The sequence below is a fragment of the Parus major genome, chromosome 2 (genome assembly GCF_001522545.3).
Source record: "Parus major isolate Abel chromosome 2, Parus_major1.1, whole genome shotgun sequence".
Taxonomy (NCBI): Eukaryota; Metazoa; Chordata; class Aves; order Passeriformes; family Paridae; genus Parus; species Parus major.
Genome location: NC_031769.1, coordinates 143,064,917 through 143,081,073, shown reverse-complemented (window position 1 = coordinate 143,081,073; position 16,157 = coordinate 143,064,917). Strand labels below are relative to the sequence as shown.

Below are 16,157 nucleotides of genomic sequence, written 5' to 3'. Positions count from 1 at the left end.
CACAATAAAAAACTCAAGAAGGGCAAAGATGGGCAGTAAAATTTGGAAATGGCAAACCAAAGCCATTTACAACAGCTACAGATATGGAGTAATTTGGGAAAGATTTAGCTCTGGGACTGTGCAGCAAGCCAAGCAGATGTAGCATTCCCATCTCTTTTTCTGCACCAAGCAATGAGAAGTCCAGCAGCTCCATCATGGGCTCATGACTGAGGGCTTTGGTCCCATGTGCAAACCCTAATGGGGTAATGAAGTTCAGCAGCCACAGGGACACTGCAAGTCAGCTGGAATTCTGAGATGTTTCATAATATTCACAAGCATCTTCTCAATCATAGAATGACAGAATGGTTAACCTTGGAAGGGAACATTGCTGGGGCCATCTGGTCCAACCTCCCTGCTCATCCTTCTGTAAAACACTTGAGCTGTTTGACAGGGATAGATCTAAACTCAACCAAGACAGGCAACCTTCAGTGCTTTTACTACTGCACAATATTGCTCTGTAAAGAATTGAGTGCAATGAAGATGATGCTCTAAGGATGGGAATGTGCATGAAACTGAGTAAGAAGAGATAAATATTCCTATTTAATGGAAATTTTTAAGTCTCAGTCTTACAATTGAACCCTTTCTAAATAAAAGCCAAGCACAGCTTTGCTGAGCTAGTGTGACAGGTGGTGATGATTATAGGTGGAAAAAAGTCAGAAGTGCCAGTTTAACTGTGGTACATGTAGCTATGGAAGAAAAATGATGTCATTTACCTTCTTCACAGCTTGACACTGAGAGTGCTTTGGTGACAGACAGCAGTCCCTGCACTGTGTTCTTTTTGAGATTCAAAATGCTCCTGAATAGCCTCTGCATTTGCTGCTCTCTGGGAGATTTTATATTCCATGTTTGCTAGCTAATTTAACTCTCCACAGGCTGAAAATGTATAACTATATTTCTGCATGTGACAAAAAAATAGAACTTGCCACAGAAAGAGACAGGAAAATGCAATGCCTTCTGTTGCCAGTTACTTCTGCAAAACCAGAAATTTTAGTTCTCTCCTGGACTAGACTTATGCATGAGAAACTGATTTTCTTGATTGGGCCTACTTCTACCTTACACTTTTACAAAAGAGAGGAGAGATTCAGTTCACAGGACTGACAAGGAGAAGAAACAAGCCTATTTAGTCTGGTGGAAAATACAATGCTTTCAAATAAACTACCTTGAATGCAGCTCTTTTAAGCATAGATGGCAAACTGCCTGAGACAGTGACCTGATGTTTTCAATAAGTGGCAACTGCACTCCAGGCAAAAGGACAGCCTCATGCTGCAGGGAGAAGACAGACTGCTGGTCTCTCTGATGATTAAAATGGGCCTGCAAGGGACTATGTGTGCTGCTGTCAGATTGCTAAACCAGCTCTTTCCAGACATGCAGTATGACAGACTCATAAATTTCTGTTACAACTACCATCACCTTCTGAAAATTGCCAGTACTGAGGAAAGAGAAAGTTCCTGTCTCTGAGCCCACTCTTCAGTGGGATTCACATGTTACTCAGCATCTTCATCCCCAGCTCCACAAGGGCTGGCCAATCATTTTAACTTGGCTTTAACTTACAGCTTTCTTTTATATCTGTTTAGAATGAGAAAATCAACAACTTTCAAGTGACAATTCCTCATATTGTACCTGTGGCCCAGTCATTTTTGAAACATCTATTTCTAAGCTCTGTGAGCTGGCCACAAATGTAGGATTGCTTGCTTCCCTCTTTTCCTAACAGACCTCCCACAGATGTCAAAGGGGAAGAGTGAAGATGAGGGGGAAAAAAAACCATCAGCAGCTCCCTGTCTGGTGCAAGTGTTGACGTATTGTATTGCATTATTGGACAGATGGTCTGCTTGCAGGAACACTGCCATCTCTGTCCTTAATTTATCCTCCTTTGCTGCCACCTTCTTGTGTTGTTTCCCTCTCTGTCTCTCTTATTTCTAGCTTTTTAGTATGCTGTCCTCCTAGTCACCTCACACTGCTCACACAAAGCCTGTAGGGAATACTCTTGTACCAGTAAAGACACCAGAGTGCCTAATTTAACTTTGCAGGCTTTGTGAACAGCACAGGAAAAACAGCCATTCATGCCAATTAAAAGCACTTTGGAAAGAGACAATCCTCAGCTACAAAAAAATTCGATTTTAATTACATCTCTTACTTACAGTGGTGGCAGGAACAAAGATGTGCAGATACAGACAGTCTTCACTGACAGACTGTGACGGGGCCTCTCCATCTCCTGGCTGCCAACACGCTGCCCTAGAGACACAGGTTGAGAAAGCTACAATAAAAAAGGCTTATAATCCTCCTCCACTGCTAATACTACCTTATACTTTGATGCATTAGGTTAATAAAATCTTTAAATCTGTAAATCTTCATCATGTTTAAAGCCATGCCCACCTATAAGTTAGCAGCAGCTTTATTTGTATACATACAGAAAATGCATTGCATTTGTGTGCCCAGAGCTCCTCCTCAGACACCCTGCCTCATTTTAAAAAGCTTAAAACTTGAAAATATGCCTCAAAAAACCCTCACTTTACATAAACTACACAAAATTAGCACCAGCTGTAAAAGGAGCAGGACTGGGACTCACAGGCACAGTCTTCCCTGCACACCTACAAAATCACTCTTTTGCTGAAATGCTGGTTATTCATTTAAATTTCTAATAATTTGTGGGCTACATACATTTTTATTTATTTCCTAGGGGTCTGTGGGCTACATGTAATTGTGTTTAATTTAATTTCTAATGGTCTGTGGGAAAATTTAGTAACTTCAAAATTTTAACGCATTTAAAACATCTCTGTGTTCTATGCATCACAGCAGACAATTAACTGTGTCAATTAATAGTGTCAATTAATGTTAAAAGTATCCTTTTGATAAGAATTCAGCAGCCAACCACATAGAGAAAATAATTTTCTGGCCATCATCTGAATGAGATTCATCTGCTCAAGGATATCAAGCTTGAAAGTTGATGATTTTTGCTGCTCAGTACCTACTTTGAAGCCAGTTCCTTCTATTTCACAGATTTATCCATACTACATGATGAGTTATGGAAAAAACTCTCAATTTATTATTGAGGAAAGCCAATAGAGGTTTTGGAAAATATGGTAATAGCTCAGAGAATTATTTTTAAATTATCATTTTTAATGTCCTTGTAAAATTTTGTACTAAAGGTGTGAAGAAATTATTAGAAAACTACAAGGAAAATAACCAGACTTAATGGAATTCTACAATTAATTTTTTTTCCATAAGGGGGAGACTCCTAGGATGGTGATGTCACTCAACAACATTCACACTGACATGGTGAAGCACATCATCTCCAAAACAAAAAACTTCTACAATCACTTTTGGCAGAAAAAATGCAAAAACCCAGGTAGGAAACCTGCCAGGACAACAGGTATTACACTATTAATCATACAGCTTTCCACAGGGTAGCAGGGATCATCACCTGTGATCACAGCTTTTTTTCTCCAGCTCCCAGGAGAAAGGCTGCCACCTGCTGAAGCAAGCCCACAGCTCTTCCAGGAGCTGGACACACCTGCAGCTGGCTGATGTTTTTGGTTGGGTTGGTTTGGGCTGGGTTTGTAAAGTTTTTTAATTATTTCATCAAGTCCAAGCTGATAAATAAATATTTCTCTTCCATCAGTAATGGAATTGTGCTAATGTGAATTTCTTGTACATAAATATTTAGCAACATCAATATAGAATATTTAGAATCCAAAAAAAAATCAACAGTTTCTATACATAAAGTGAGGTCTCTCCAATTCTCCAAGTGCAAAATAATTGGTTTTTTAATTTTAAATGAATAACAGAAAATAATGGCCAAATTTTTCATGGGGCTAAGCAAGCACTGTGGATTCAAAATACAGGAACAGATTGAAAAAAGGTACCCAAATTATTTTGCAAATCTCAGCCAGGCTGCTCACTGAAACCCCAGGTCTTCAAGGGGAGATCACAGAGGCAGGTGGGTCTAGCTAAGCCCTACAAGAGACCACACTGTGGCTCAGACACCAAGAGCTGGTGCTGTGTGTGCTGAACTAACACCACTGCACACCTGAGGAGACAAAAAGCCACATCCCACCAGGTGCCTGCAATGTGCTCCAGGCTCCACACCTCCACAGCTCAGGTGCATCCTGAAGGATGGGATCACCAAAGGCCAATTACAATTTCAACTCCCCAGGCATTTGCCTTTAATAGGTTTTGGCCAGAAAAGATTGATTTTTCCAGGCCCTTCACCCTGATCTCCTGAGCAGAGAATTTCTATAAGAGGCCCACAGCTTCTGATTAGATCAGTGTTTAAGTGCCCCTCTTGGATTAAATGTGTACAAATATATGGCTCAGCAGGAACAAAAGGTAATTGTATAAATATAATAAATACCTGCACAAATACTATTCAGAATGAAAACAGACTGACAGAAGACATTTGGTGGGGAGTTATGCAGAGATTCAAGGCAATGGAGTGTACAGGAATTTTCCTTTTCTCTTGAGGTGCTTGCATGCTTTAACACATGGAGGGAGAAATTATTCTCTTTGCTAATGAAAGCCTCAGATTTGTATCTAGCTGAACCCTGTAGGTTGCTTTGAGAGAAAGGACAGGAACATTGCTGTCATTTTCACACCCCTGGCTGGACAAGAGCTCCTGCAGGTGATCACGGGGGATTCTTACCGAGGCACAGTGGCATTCCAGGTTTCCTCCCAAGCAGTCGGCTCCGGGGGGCTGAAGCGCCTCTCTCCAAGGGGAGGGGCAGCGTAAGGGACCCCCAGGAACTGGCTGATGTTTCTCCATTCTGAGCCAATGTGGATCACCTGGGATTTGCCCATCAGGTACCCGTGGGACGGGATGTACGCTCTTGGGGTTGAATCTGATTCCTCAATGGGCAGGAGTAAATCTATCGGAGGAGGAGCAGTGGAAAAATAATTTGTGTTTTTCAAGTTAGGACCATTTCAGAAATGAAAATTAGTCCCATTTCCCATAGTTTTAAGCTGTTAAGTATCCACTTCTTTAAATTAAACATAGATAAATTTACTGTTACTCTTTTCCTATAAAATACTTCATTACAAAACATGTAAGTTACACCTCCTGCCATTTTTCTCCTAAAATAATGTATTTGATAGGCAGGAACAAAATTTAAAGTCATGGGACTAAAACTAAAACCAAACCTGCAACAAACAATAAACATACAGTGATTTTATGTCTCAGTTTGTGATTTTATTCTACTTAGAAACTGCTTTTTCTCTCATTGAGTTTCAACTTAGAAGGTTCTCATTGACGTCACAGAATTTCATTGAAAAGGAAAATGTTCTTCCCCTCCAACTTATTGTTACCTGGGTTCTAATTACCTTTAATAAATAAAACAACCAGTATTACATAAAAAGAAAGCAGTATCTTAAAAATCAGGGGGAATAAACCAAACAAAACTTACACTTTCAAGTAAGTGTGTAACCAAACAACAGAATTTTTACTTATCTATACTGTCTACACAACTTCTTTTTCTCTCTCAAATAATTTTCACTTTTTTAAACAGTTATTTCATCCTGCTTAGGGAGCAGGGATATCTGTTTGTTTTCTTTGTTTTCTCTAGAGATTTTCCTTAGTACTTTCAATTGACAGTGGCTTTTCAACACTCCTAGTGTTATTCTCCAAGCTTAAAAGGAAGAGCATATCAAAGCATCTTCTGCAGATGAAAAGCTAAGAGCTGGACTTGCATTACTGTTGTTGTTTGGTTTTACTATTCTGCACTTTCAAAATATCTTTCATAAACTAGACTTCCTCTGTTATGCCTGCTTCAACACCAGAGGGTAACACTATTATTTCATGCATTTTTAAAACAGTATTTGGGGACATTTTTCCCATCCCCTTAACAGTAACTCCTCTGAAACAGCCATGGACAAGTTTCTAGGAGACATCCACATTAATTTTTGAGGTGAGGAATTCCTCAGTCCCCCATTCACAAGAGTTGTGCACAGACCACCACAGGTGAGGTCCTTCCTCCACAGCTCTAACCCGTTCTTACCTTGTCTCCTATAGATATAGGCAGCAGGTTCTTTGAGTAAAACCCAGCAGCTGTGCCCTTGCAGGCCATGTCTGCATATCTGGGTATCAGGGTAGAAAATGCACCTTATTGCTGAAGGCTGGATTTCCAGTGTAACCACTATACATGACTGGTTCTTTGAACAAGCTGTCAGGTGAGGCATGAAGAAAAAGAGCAGGTAAAAATGTTATATTTTGCATGACAGTGTTAAACTGTTCTTAAAAGAAAGGTTTTACAACAGGTGAAGCAACAAGGATTTAATGTAATTCAGAGTAATGGGACATAAATGTCCTCAAATGCCCAAAACATTCTCCAAAATAGCCAAAGGACAGAAGGTTATATTGGCCTTAAAATGGAATAATGCAGCAAAAAGAACTATTATCACAGGTTTTAGAAGGAGAAAGACATCATCTAGTAAAGTGCTGATAACCTCATCTGAATTCCAACTGTCCCTAGCGAGTAAATGGGAATTTTCTCTTATTTCTACCACTGTGGCACTGAGGATTTCCCAGCCATGTGAAACTAAGGACTCTTTCTCTTTAGTCAGGCTGTAGATTGAAGTAATTCTCTTTGCTGTTACTACAGCTCAATCCCTGCTTCCTCCTAGCTCTCAGTTAACCCTCCCTCGCACACCACTGCCACAGGTTCCTTTAGATAATGGCAGGTGGGTTTAGGAAATGGAAGTGGCACTTTAGAAAAGCAAAATATCATTGCTTTAAGTCTTTGTTATAATATTCTCCCAGCTGTACAATGCCTGAAGAAGTAAGAGATCTCTGTGCCCAAAAAGTGTCAAAATTACCTAATTACTGTAGGGCATTTTATATCTGCTGCACCTCTCTTTAGTTAAACAACTTCACACCCCCTCTCTCAGATGAGGAAACACTGGGATAGTCTTTAAAAACAAGTAAAATCAATGTATCTATATCAGAAATGGAAAAGCTGCTCTTGGATTTCAGGCTTACAAGTCAGTATTTTCTGTATGACCATTTCTTACCAGACAGGCAAAAATCTCTGGCAGTGGAGAAGTCATTGGATATATCTCTGCTAACATGCACAACTTCAAAGTTTGAGATGGATGAATCCATGAGAACAGATGACACATTTAAGGGCTGCCATGCATCCACATACTCTGTAAAATGAACCAGAAAAAGAAAATATGACTAGAAGGAGCAGTAAAAATTTCAGAGGAAACTAATATATAGTTTAAAGCATTGGGAAGTTCCTCAATGAACGAGTGTCATCTTCCTTTGCATCAACTGAGAATAAATTAAATATTCAAAGGCCTTTGATTGACTTGAAGGTCCAATCCCATGTTCAAAGGTCAGATATTAATTGGTTTACAAAGGTATTTAATAAAGAAATAGGCAAATCCAGGCCAGTTTTATCCAGGTTTGAAGGTAAATCCAACTGACTAAAATAAAAGGTTTCTGACCAGCCCTAATTACATTACAGGGCAAGGGTTATATGTTTGCATGTAAGTTCCTGAATAGGTACAGCCACTAACTTCTTGGAAAGTAAATGGAGGTTAATTTGATCATTTTAATTTGATTTTGTGGACATAATTATATTAATATGTATGAGGAGTTTTAATGTCATGTAACTTCTACATAATTAAGATTTCACTCAATTTCATAGCCATAGATATATACAAATATGTGCATATGTATAATCATGTGTATTACATATATGTATATTCCCATGTATACATTTAACATCCATGCACTTGTGTGAGCATGCATATACACATATGTACTAACTCTGGTATTCCTCAAGAATTGTCCTTTTGTCTCAAACTATATTTTAAAGAAATACCACACTCTTTTCTCATACACAAACATATGAAAATATCTGAGAACTCCCAATTTTACACACAGAAGACAAAAAGGGTTTGGGACAGAATGAGCCTTTAATTATTTTAGTTTCTTTCAGAAGTTCAATATGTTTTAGAAGCAAAAGGCCCTGCTGTGGCCACTGAGTCCTAAACAGTGGGTTGGTGTTGCCCTCTCATGTAATTGTAGGGTGAGGACAGAACAGAGTCAGCAGTTCCTTTGCTATTCCTGGTGAGCAGCTCTTGCCTTTGACCTCATTGACCCACACAGATGCAAAAGTCATGACCTGTCATGTTATTAAACATTTCTTTTATTCTACTGAGAAATCAGTGACTTGCAAAGATGGCCAAAGTTTCCTTTCTGCCCCTCTCATAGAAAGACAGTTTGACCACAGCACTCAACATCAGACATCAGGCTGAGGTTGGGTGTCCATACAGTCAACTTGAAAGTCCTGGTGTTGACAAACTTGTCCATTTGATGAAAACCCAAGGCTCAAAACACATCACAGACATGGCTGGTTGCATCCTTCCTTGAGCAAATAGGCAGGGAGTGGCAGTGAATAAAATCAATTTCATAACTATTGTATGATTCACTACAACACAGAGCAACTGTCACAATTCAAGACTCTACAATGATGAAAAAAGTCTTTTCTTTTGCAGGGTAAATCCTTCCCTAAGAAGTGTAAACCTCAAGCATGAGTTATCTCATGAAGGACAAGCTGAAAAAAACTGATGTGCTACCACCATTTCCAAGGTGGTTGCCTTAGGGCTTGGTTCCTTTGCCATCCTCTTGCTGAAGAAAACATCTGATAGAGTGATGAACTCACCCTCTATTCCACGGAACTTCACAAAGTTCACATTTTGAACTAGAGGCAAGAAAGCAGAACTGGGCTCCATGGATCCTTTACAACCAAAATCATTCCATTCCTCTTATAGTTCTGAGCAACTTTTCTGAGAGAGAGAGGGTGAAAGTCTCCAGCTAAGTAGAAATTGAGGTTAATTTGGTGTTGCACTGCTTATTGTTAACACCACAAGCTTATTTGAGTCACAGAGATGCAAAGTCATCACCAGTGCTACATTCAGAGGGGATCTGAATTGTTCAGGAGCAGCGACCCTGCAGCCACAGCTTGACTTGTGTAACAGATTCACTGCACTGCATTTCTTTCTTCCCTTTAAGGACTGACTATTCAATTATTTTAGAGGAACAGAGTGATTTTAGTCATGTGCAAGTGACAGTTTTTCATATTGTCAATGGTTTCTCTTTTTTAGAGAGACCTACTATGAGTTGTTGCATGACCTATGTTAGAAAACTTCAGCCTCTACATCTAGGGCGATACTTTGTGGCACTTATTTAGAAAGATTCTTAAAAATAGACATCAGTTTTAAGTGATGGAGAATTAGCCATTGCATCCCCTCCAGAGATTTTCTGCCTGCATTACCTGATCCCCCCAGGCCTTTCTTTTCCAGATTGAACCATACCAATTTATGTTCTCAGTTTGTGCTTTTGTTTTTGTTTTTCTGAAGAAGAAGATTTATTTTATCAATATGACTCAAAGTTTGTTTTTACCTAAGAGCAATGTTGCCATCCTGTGCTATCTACAGCACCAGCAGCTGAGGTCCTACTGCTGGAACAAGCAAAATCTCTCTAGGTTCAAACACAAAGCTTGAAATTACCAGCTGTGGTTCTTTCAAAAGAGAGTCTGGATTCCACTGTAACACAAAAAGTCTGGATGCACCAGTGGTTTTGGAAGATGTTTCCCCAGATTCTCTTCCTATAGCATCCCTGACTCACCAAGTGACCTTGAGCAAGTCTCATCATCCTCATTTGCCTTCATGTCCAACAGGCCAAACATTCAGAGGGGTCCTTGCCCCCTCAGGAAGGAAATTCAAAGTGAATCCACAAAAAAAAAAAAAAAAAAAATAAACTTTTTGGATTTACACCTCTGATGCTTGAATTTTGCCTCCTATACCTATTTCACAAGATAAACTTTGTACTTGTACACCAGAAATTTATTTTATCCCTTTATGTGGGTAGAGCCAAGTCAGGAGCATACCTTATATACATATGAGGCACACTGGGCACTTGGCAGCCTGTGTAGGCATGGAAGAGTGACCACTCATGATGCAAACACCCACAGCTCATACAATCCTATCTAAACTGATTATTCATTGCCACAAATCAAGAAGTGACCCTTGGCACCTCCCACATGCAAGGTTCTTTGGATTTGGTATGGGTTTAGCTTTTGGGGGTTTTTTTTCATACTCTGTCCTGGACAATGCATTTATGATCTCAGGTCAGGTTTAAATGCTGAGACTCACAGTTTTTTCCTCTTCCCTATTTTTGCCCAGCTGACTTCAGATGCAGAGAGATGTAGACACATTAATGCTTATTTTAACAACAGAGCTAAACTCCTTAACCCAGAGCCATGCACGGCACCACTGTGGACACTGACAATCAGCAGTGAGCTGCTAGAGAGATTTTGGATATTACTTGGTTCTTCCCTTCTCCTGAAAGCAGATCCAGCAATGCCCACAGCCATGCACACCCACTTCATTCCATGGGCAAAACACAACTTTCCATGGCTGATGTAAACTTGCCTCACATAGAAACTGTGTTCACAGACTGGCCCTGTGCTACTGGCAGTGCACAGTGCACCTGATGGCTGGAAGACATTCCTGATTTATATATAGGTTAAGCACTGACCTCCCAACCCACATTTTGGCTAAGGCTTTCATTGGATAATTACAGCCCTCTGGATCCAGCCATCCCTCTAACTCTTATTGCAAAATTAGAGATCTCCCATATAGAGAACCTCTCTCTTCCAGATGTTCTTGTTTGGGTAGGCAAGATTTAAGACTGGATTTACAAAAAGACTCACACTGGTCTTACTCTGTTCCCACCCCAGTCACGAGATCACAAGACTGGAAGACTGGAATAGATTTCCTGGAGACACCAAGTTCAGCCTCCCACTCTCACAGGCAATAAGATTATAAAATCCTTGTCATAAAGTCAACAAAAATTTCATCACTGACTTCAGTGGAAGAAAAGAGGCATCAATTGTGAGTTTGCTGTAAAATTTAACACTTGATATAAGTAAAACAGAGATACAGAAATGCATTAAAATCACAAGTTAAATTTAAAAGAAAACTTGTGAAGCTGAGAAGGTAAATCTGAGGTTCAGTATGCCTGATTTATGTTTGAAAGACAAATTCTGATCTTAATTCTGAAATTTGTGAGCCATATTTAATACCCCTGACTCAAACCCAAAACATGCTTGCAGACTGAACTTACTGCATTCATTCTATTCTATTCTATTCTATTCTATTCTATTCTATTCTATTCTATTCTATTCTATTCTATTCTATTCTATTCTTAATTTCCAGAGGTTTTTTTCAACAGATTGTTAACCTGTCTGTATACCAACTATCTCCAAAGCTAGCAAATCATCAGCACAGAGTGAACCTGCAGAAAATATACTCTTCCTAAAATATAACTACTTCTCATTTTTGTTGATCCATTGAGATTTGTATAATTCAAAATGAGTGATTTTCTTTAAACTGCTGCATAATAACAGTAATCACACCTCAGACAAGTCTCAAAAATAACAACTGTGTATTTATGGCCTTTAGCAGGGAGCAATCTCACTATGATCCTGGTAAATACAAGCTTTCTGTCTCCTTTAGCAGTGCCAATTATAGCAAATTATATAGTAAGGGGATATTAAAAATGTACTAGGTATTTATCCAGGTTTAAAATAAGCTGCTTTCAGAAGGCTAAAATCCTCATTTTACAAACAATGAAAATCAAACTTAAGACCAAAGATGAGATAATTCCACATCAGAGATTAAATTTTCTGTGTGGGAGCATGGTAAATCAGTTCCCAAAAATGGATAAAATTAAGGTTGCCTTTGTTTCACACCAAGGATGTCTCTGAAAAATATTCAACATTGTGGAAAAACAGGAAGATAAAGGATACTATTAATCACCAAAGTCAGCTACATCAGCACTTGTAGCTACAGCAGCATCTCTCTTGAGAATGGAAACATCCCATGTGCAGACACAGCCCGCTGGGAAATGCATTCTCATGTTGGAATATCCTGCAGCCACTGCTCTGCTCAGTCCTGCCTGAAGGGAATGACTATAAATCATTAAGGGGTCACAGGAGGCAGGAACAGCAAGGGCCTAACAGATCCTTCATCCACATGCCTGGGTGGTTTCTCAGTTAATTACTTGATTTGCATGGAGTGTATTTAATCTCAATTAAATATTTGATTACATACACATGATCTGTATGTAATCCACAGGGCCATGCAGGAGCCACCCTGTAAGGGACACTGCCTCCTAACAGCTGCCAAATCTAAAAGAGATAGACATGTTCTAGTTAGAACTGAAGACAAAAATATTCATTAAAGTCTAGGTAATTACCGTGTACAACTAATAGATCCTGTAACAAAGTCAAAAGTCATCAGGGTTGCTCCTCCCACACACACAGGAGTATTTTAAGGCTCTCCAGTCTGCTTTAAGCACAAGTATTCCTTCTATAAATTCACATAATATGTCTCATGGATTGTTTTGCTTCTCTAAGGCTAATTTGCAAACACATAAAAATTTCCAAAAATCAAAACTTGCGCATAAACTGTTTGAAAAACAGCTTGCATATTTGGAAAATAACAATACAAAATTATATCATTAAAAAAACTGTTTTCTTATCTTGCCTAGCTTTCAGCTGGCTGCAGGAAGTTCCATCTCAAACCTAATTATGAGACCTGGCTGTTTTCTCTTTATAAGACAGTCCACCATATTCACACAACTGAGCAGAGTTGTTATTTAAATACCAGCCTAAGTAAACCAAGACTGCAGGATGACATATGAGCATTTTCAGCATGGGAAGCCTTAAAATAATATCTGTTCTCCCATTGGAAAAGGTCACAGATTGTACCTGAAGCTCCCCACAGATGGTTCCTTACTCAGTGTCATCACAGCAGATGAGCTTCTACAGGGGGAAAAAATGCTCCAAACATAACAAGTCAGAGTTTCCCAGTCAGTTCAGGCTATTAATTTTTAAGCACCACTTCTCAGATCACAGAAACTATGTGGAAATCACAACAGAGCAGCAGGAGCATGCTTTGCTCCATGCCACAGGTGTACAGAAGTAAATGGAAGAATTCATTCAATTCAATATGAAAACCATGTGGTTAAACACTCTGCAGCCTGGAGATGAAACAACTTGCAAACTTTAGCCTTGTAGCAGAAAGGCTTTTGCAAGTAGGCAAAATGTGCTGAAGCAACAACAAATCCATGAGAATCCAGGTAAAAGACATTGTGCAGTTCACCTCCCTCCTGCTAGAGAGCAGTGGGCTACAGCCACTACAGAGCACTAATTCCCCTTTTTCACAGACTAATGTGTATCTCATGAATGTTAGAAACACACAGCAGTGTTGTTTGTAGGGGCAATAATTTGGAAAAAGCTCACTGGAGCCTCAGGCTTTTGAGAGAAATCACAGGGCTGCAATGGGCTGCTGGAAGAACATTCTGGTCAAGACAAAGAACAGGAAGAGCCCTGACCCTCTCCTTTTGCTGTGTCTCTCCCAGGATTACCCTTACATTGGGAAGGGTCTTTTCTTGCCTCTCCCCAGTGGCTGCAGGCTGGTCTATGACAAGACACGTAAAGGAGTTGCTCCTGAAAATTATTTTTGTCATTGCAGATTCAAAGGTCTAGATGTTTCATGGTGACTACTGCTGATGAACTTCTTCAAACCCCAGACTAGGGAACAGACAGAAAATAAGTATCTCCCTCATCACCTTCAAAGGTATTTGAGAGTAGCCTCAGAATGACATTAACCAGCTCCCTCTGTAATTCTGGATTTGTATGTTCAGCTTTGTCCCTGATCTGACCCTCCTTCCCTAAGGCTAAAAAAACTTCCTTGCTGCAGACTTCCCCCTGGTCTGAATATCCTGAAGGCTGGACTTGCCAGGAATGACTGAGGTGAAGAAGGCACCTTGTCCTTTTCCTTTGTCATCAGGTCTCCTGCCCCATTCAGCAGCCCCACATTTTCCCTACCTTTCCTTTTGCTATCCCTTGTACTTGTAAAAAGGCTTCTTGTTGGGATCTTCCCGTTGTTTTATGGTCTCACAATGCCTCTACCCACTCTGCTGAGAACAACAATGAGTAAAACAGGCAAAGTACCAGACTGAAAATAAGTCTGCTCATCTGGGTTTCTTCACAACACATTGGGGCTGCAAACAGCACAGATTTTGAATGGAGCAGCACCCTGACTGAAAATGGGAGAAAGGGATGTGCTGGGCACTCTGTCCTGGGCATTGCAAACTGGAGGAAATGAGGCAGTCAATGCATTAACTTTTGGTGAAATGTAGCTCTTAATTGAGCTCCAGTTAACCGGATCTAACTCTAGATTGGATGTAACATTAGCTTCACAATTTTGCAGAGCCTTCTGGCAAAGTATGCAAATTTAAGTATTTTTCTGATCTTTCAATGGAAAATTTTATATTTTCTATATATATAGATATGCTTACATTCACACACACATATCTACTCATGGCAGTGCCCTTTAAATAGTGACAATTTCTCACACTCACCATCTGGCTATCACAGAGCAGCCACAGAAATTTTTTATCCCCATGTACAAACATTACCACAATGTACAAAATTCAGTAAATGCTGGCTTTTGTGTGATGCCCAGCTTTAAAACAATTAGTCTTCTATAGCACATATTAATATAACATAAAATCATAAAATGTTTGGAAGCAACGTTTTTGAAAATTGTCTAAAACCTCCGCTGACACAGCCAGATAACAATCTGACCTTAATAACCAGTACTTTTACTATTGAAATGAGGCAAAAATAAGGACAGATGGTGTCCAGTTGCATTTTGAATATGTTGTTCAGGTGGTGTCAGAGCCCCAAAGTGTCCAAGAAACCAGTGCTAATTTGACTTGCAGCCTTGCTGTGCTCTGTAATTAAGTGACTTCACCTAACCACTATCAGTCCCCAGGACAAACACTCCAGCCCAGAATCCTGTGTCCTTGTGGGAAGCTCTGCTTGCTTGGGCTGTTTAAGAAGGTCTCTGCAAACCTGAGACATCCCTAGCTGCTCTGCATTTGGAAAATGACCTGGGAGTGAGTGTAATAGATCAGGTTTGTTACAAAAGAGGAGCACCTCATTTGCTGGGGTGACTCTTCTGGGCAGCCTTTAGAGTCAAAAGCAAACAGCAGAAAGACCTAATCTCTCTATTTTCTTAAGTGCTGCTTAGGTCACTGTTTTCCTAGATTTAAGGAAGAAAGAAAAAATTAAAGAAAAATGACAAAATTACTACCAAGCTTCACTCTGGGGGGAAGAAAGCTTTAGTGAAGTTAATTTCCACATTCCATGGGAGAAACAGTTTGTACGGGAGTTGAATTTCCCAACCTACACACCAGGCCTACCCCACCACCTCCTCAAAGTGTTTCACACAAAAATTATTTCTGCTTACCTACAAAGATAGTCGTTTTCCTTCTATTGCATTAAAGTGATCATTTTAAAAGCACAAAATCTACTAAAAAATAGATCAAACTCGATCATGACTGGTGGTTATGGATATGATGATAAGACAGATCGTAATAAAGTCCAAACTGAGTATTGAAAATTCTTTGCAAATATCAAGTCTCCTGCATGCTCAGTTGCATATGCTTTAAAGAAAGACAGGTTCAGTCAGATTAAATATTTGTTCAGGTTACAGAATTTCAAAGGCAGAGATGGAAGTGACTTCTCAATTTCAGTATAACTGGAGGGTTAAATTGAGTTTTCTAATGCACCCTCTTTCTTTCTGTTATACATAGCATTTTGCAGCTATGCAGTGTATTTGTGGAAGGAACACTTCAGGGAAGCCTGGAGCTGCTGACAATTTGCATATATTTTTAGGGGGCAATAGACACAAAGCCCTGAAAGACAGCAGTTAAGTTTCATTTACTAAGAAGATCCACCCACTTTTAAAATAATACATGAGATATTCGTTGTATCTGGAAAGTGATGCAATGTCCACACTCACAAATAATTTTTTTTCATCAGTCCTGCCAAATATTTTTGGCAGTCTTAGTGACCTCATGTGGCAGTTAATGTGAGAAATTAGGTCAGCATTGTGGACATGACAGTTCTTTCATTTAAATGATACACAATTAATGAAAACAGGTAAACACCTAAATGAGTAACCTCATGGGGACCACATTCATTATAGTGTTATCATTCAGCAATATGTACTAAACAGAGGATGGGGGGATTTTTACTGGG

The 16,157-nt window shown here is 39.5% G+C and overlaps 1 protein-coding gene across 1 annotated transcript in view; it reads right to left on the bottom strand.

The window, feature by feature from the left end:
- TG (thyroglobulin) overlaps window positions 1-16,157 on the bottom strand; it is a 145,106-nt gene that overhangs the window by 70,733 nt on the left and 58,216 nt on the right. Inside the window, exons 36-39 of the mRNA XM_015652915.1 lie at window positions 7,039-7,173; window positions 6,027-6,191; window positions 4,679-4,901; window positions 2,178-2,271 (exon numbers count right to left, since the gene is read on the bottom strand). Of these exons, the coding sequence (XP_015508401.1) occupies window positions 2,178-2,271; window positions 4,679-4,901; window positions 6,027-6,191; window positions 7,039-7,173 (617 nt within the window). The remainder of the gene's footprint in view (window positions 1-2,177; window positions 2,272-4,678; window positions 4,902-6,026; window positions 6,192-7,038; window positions 7,174-16,157) is intronic.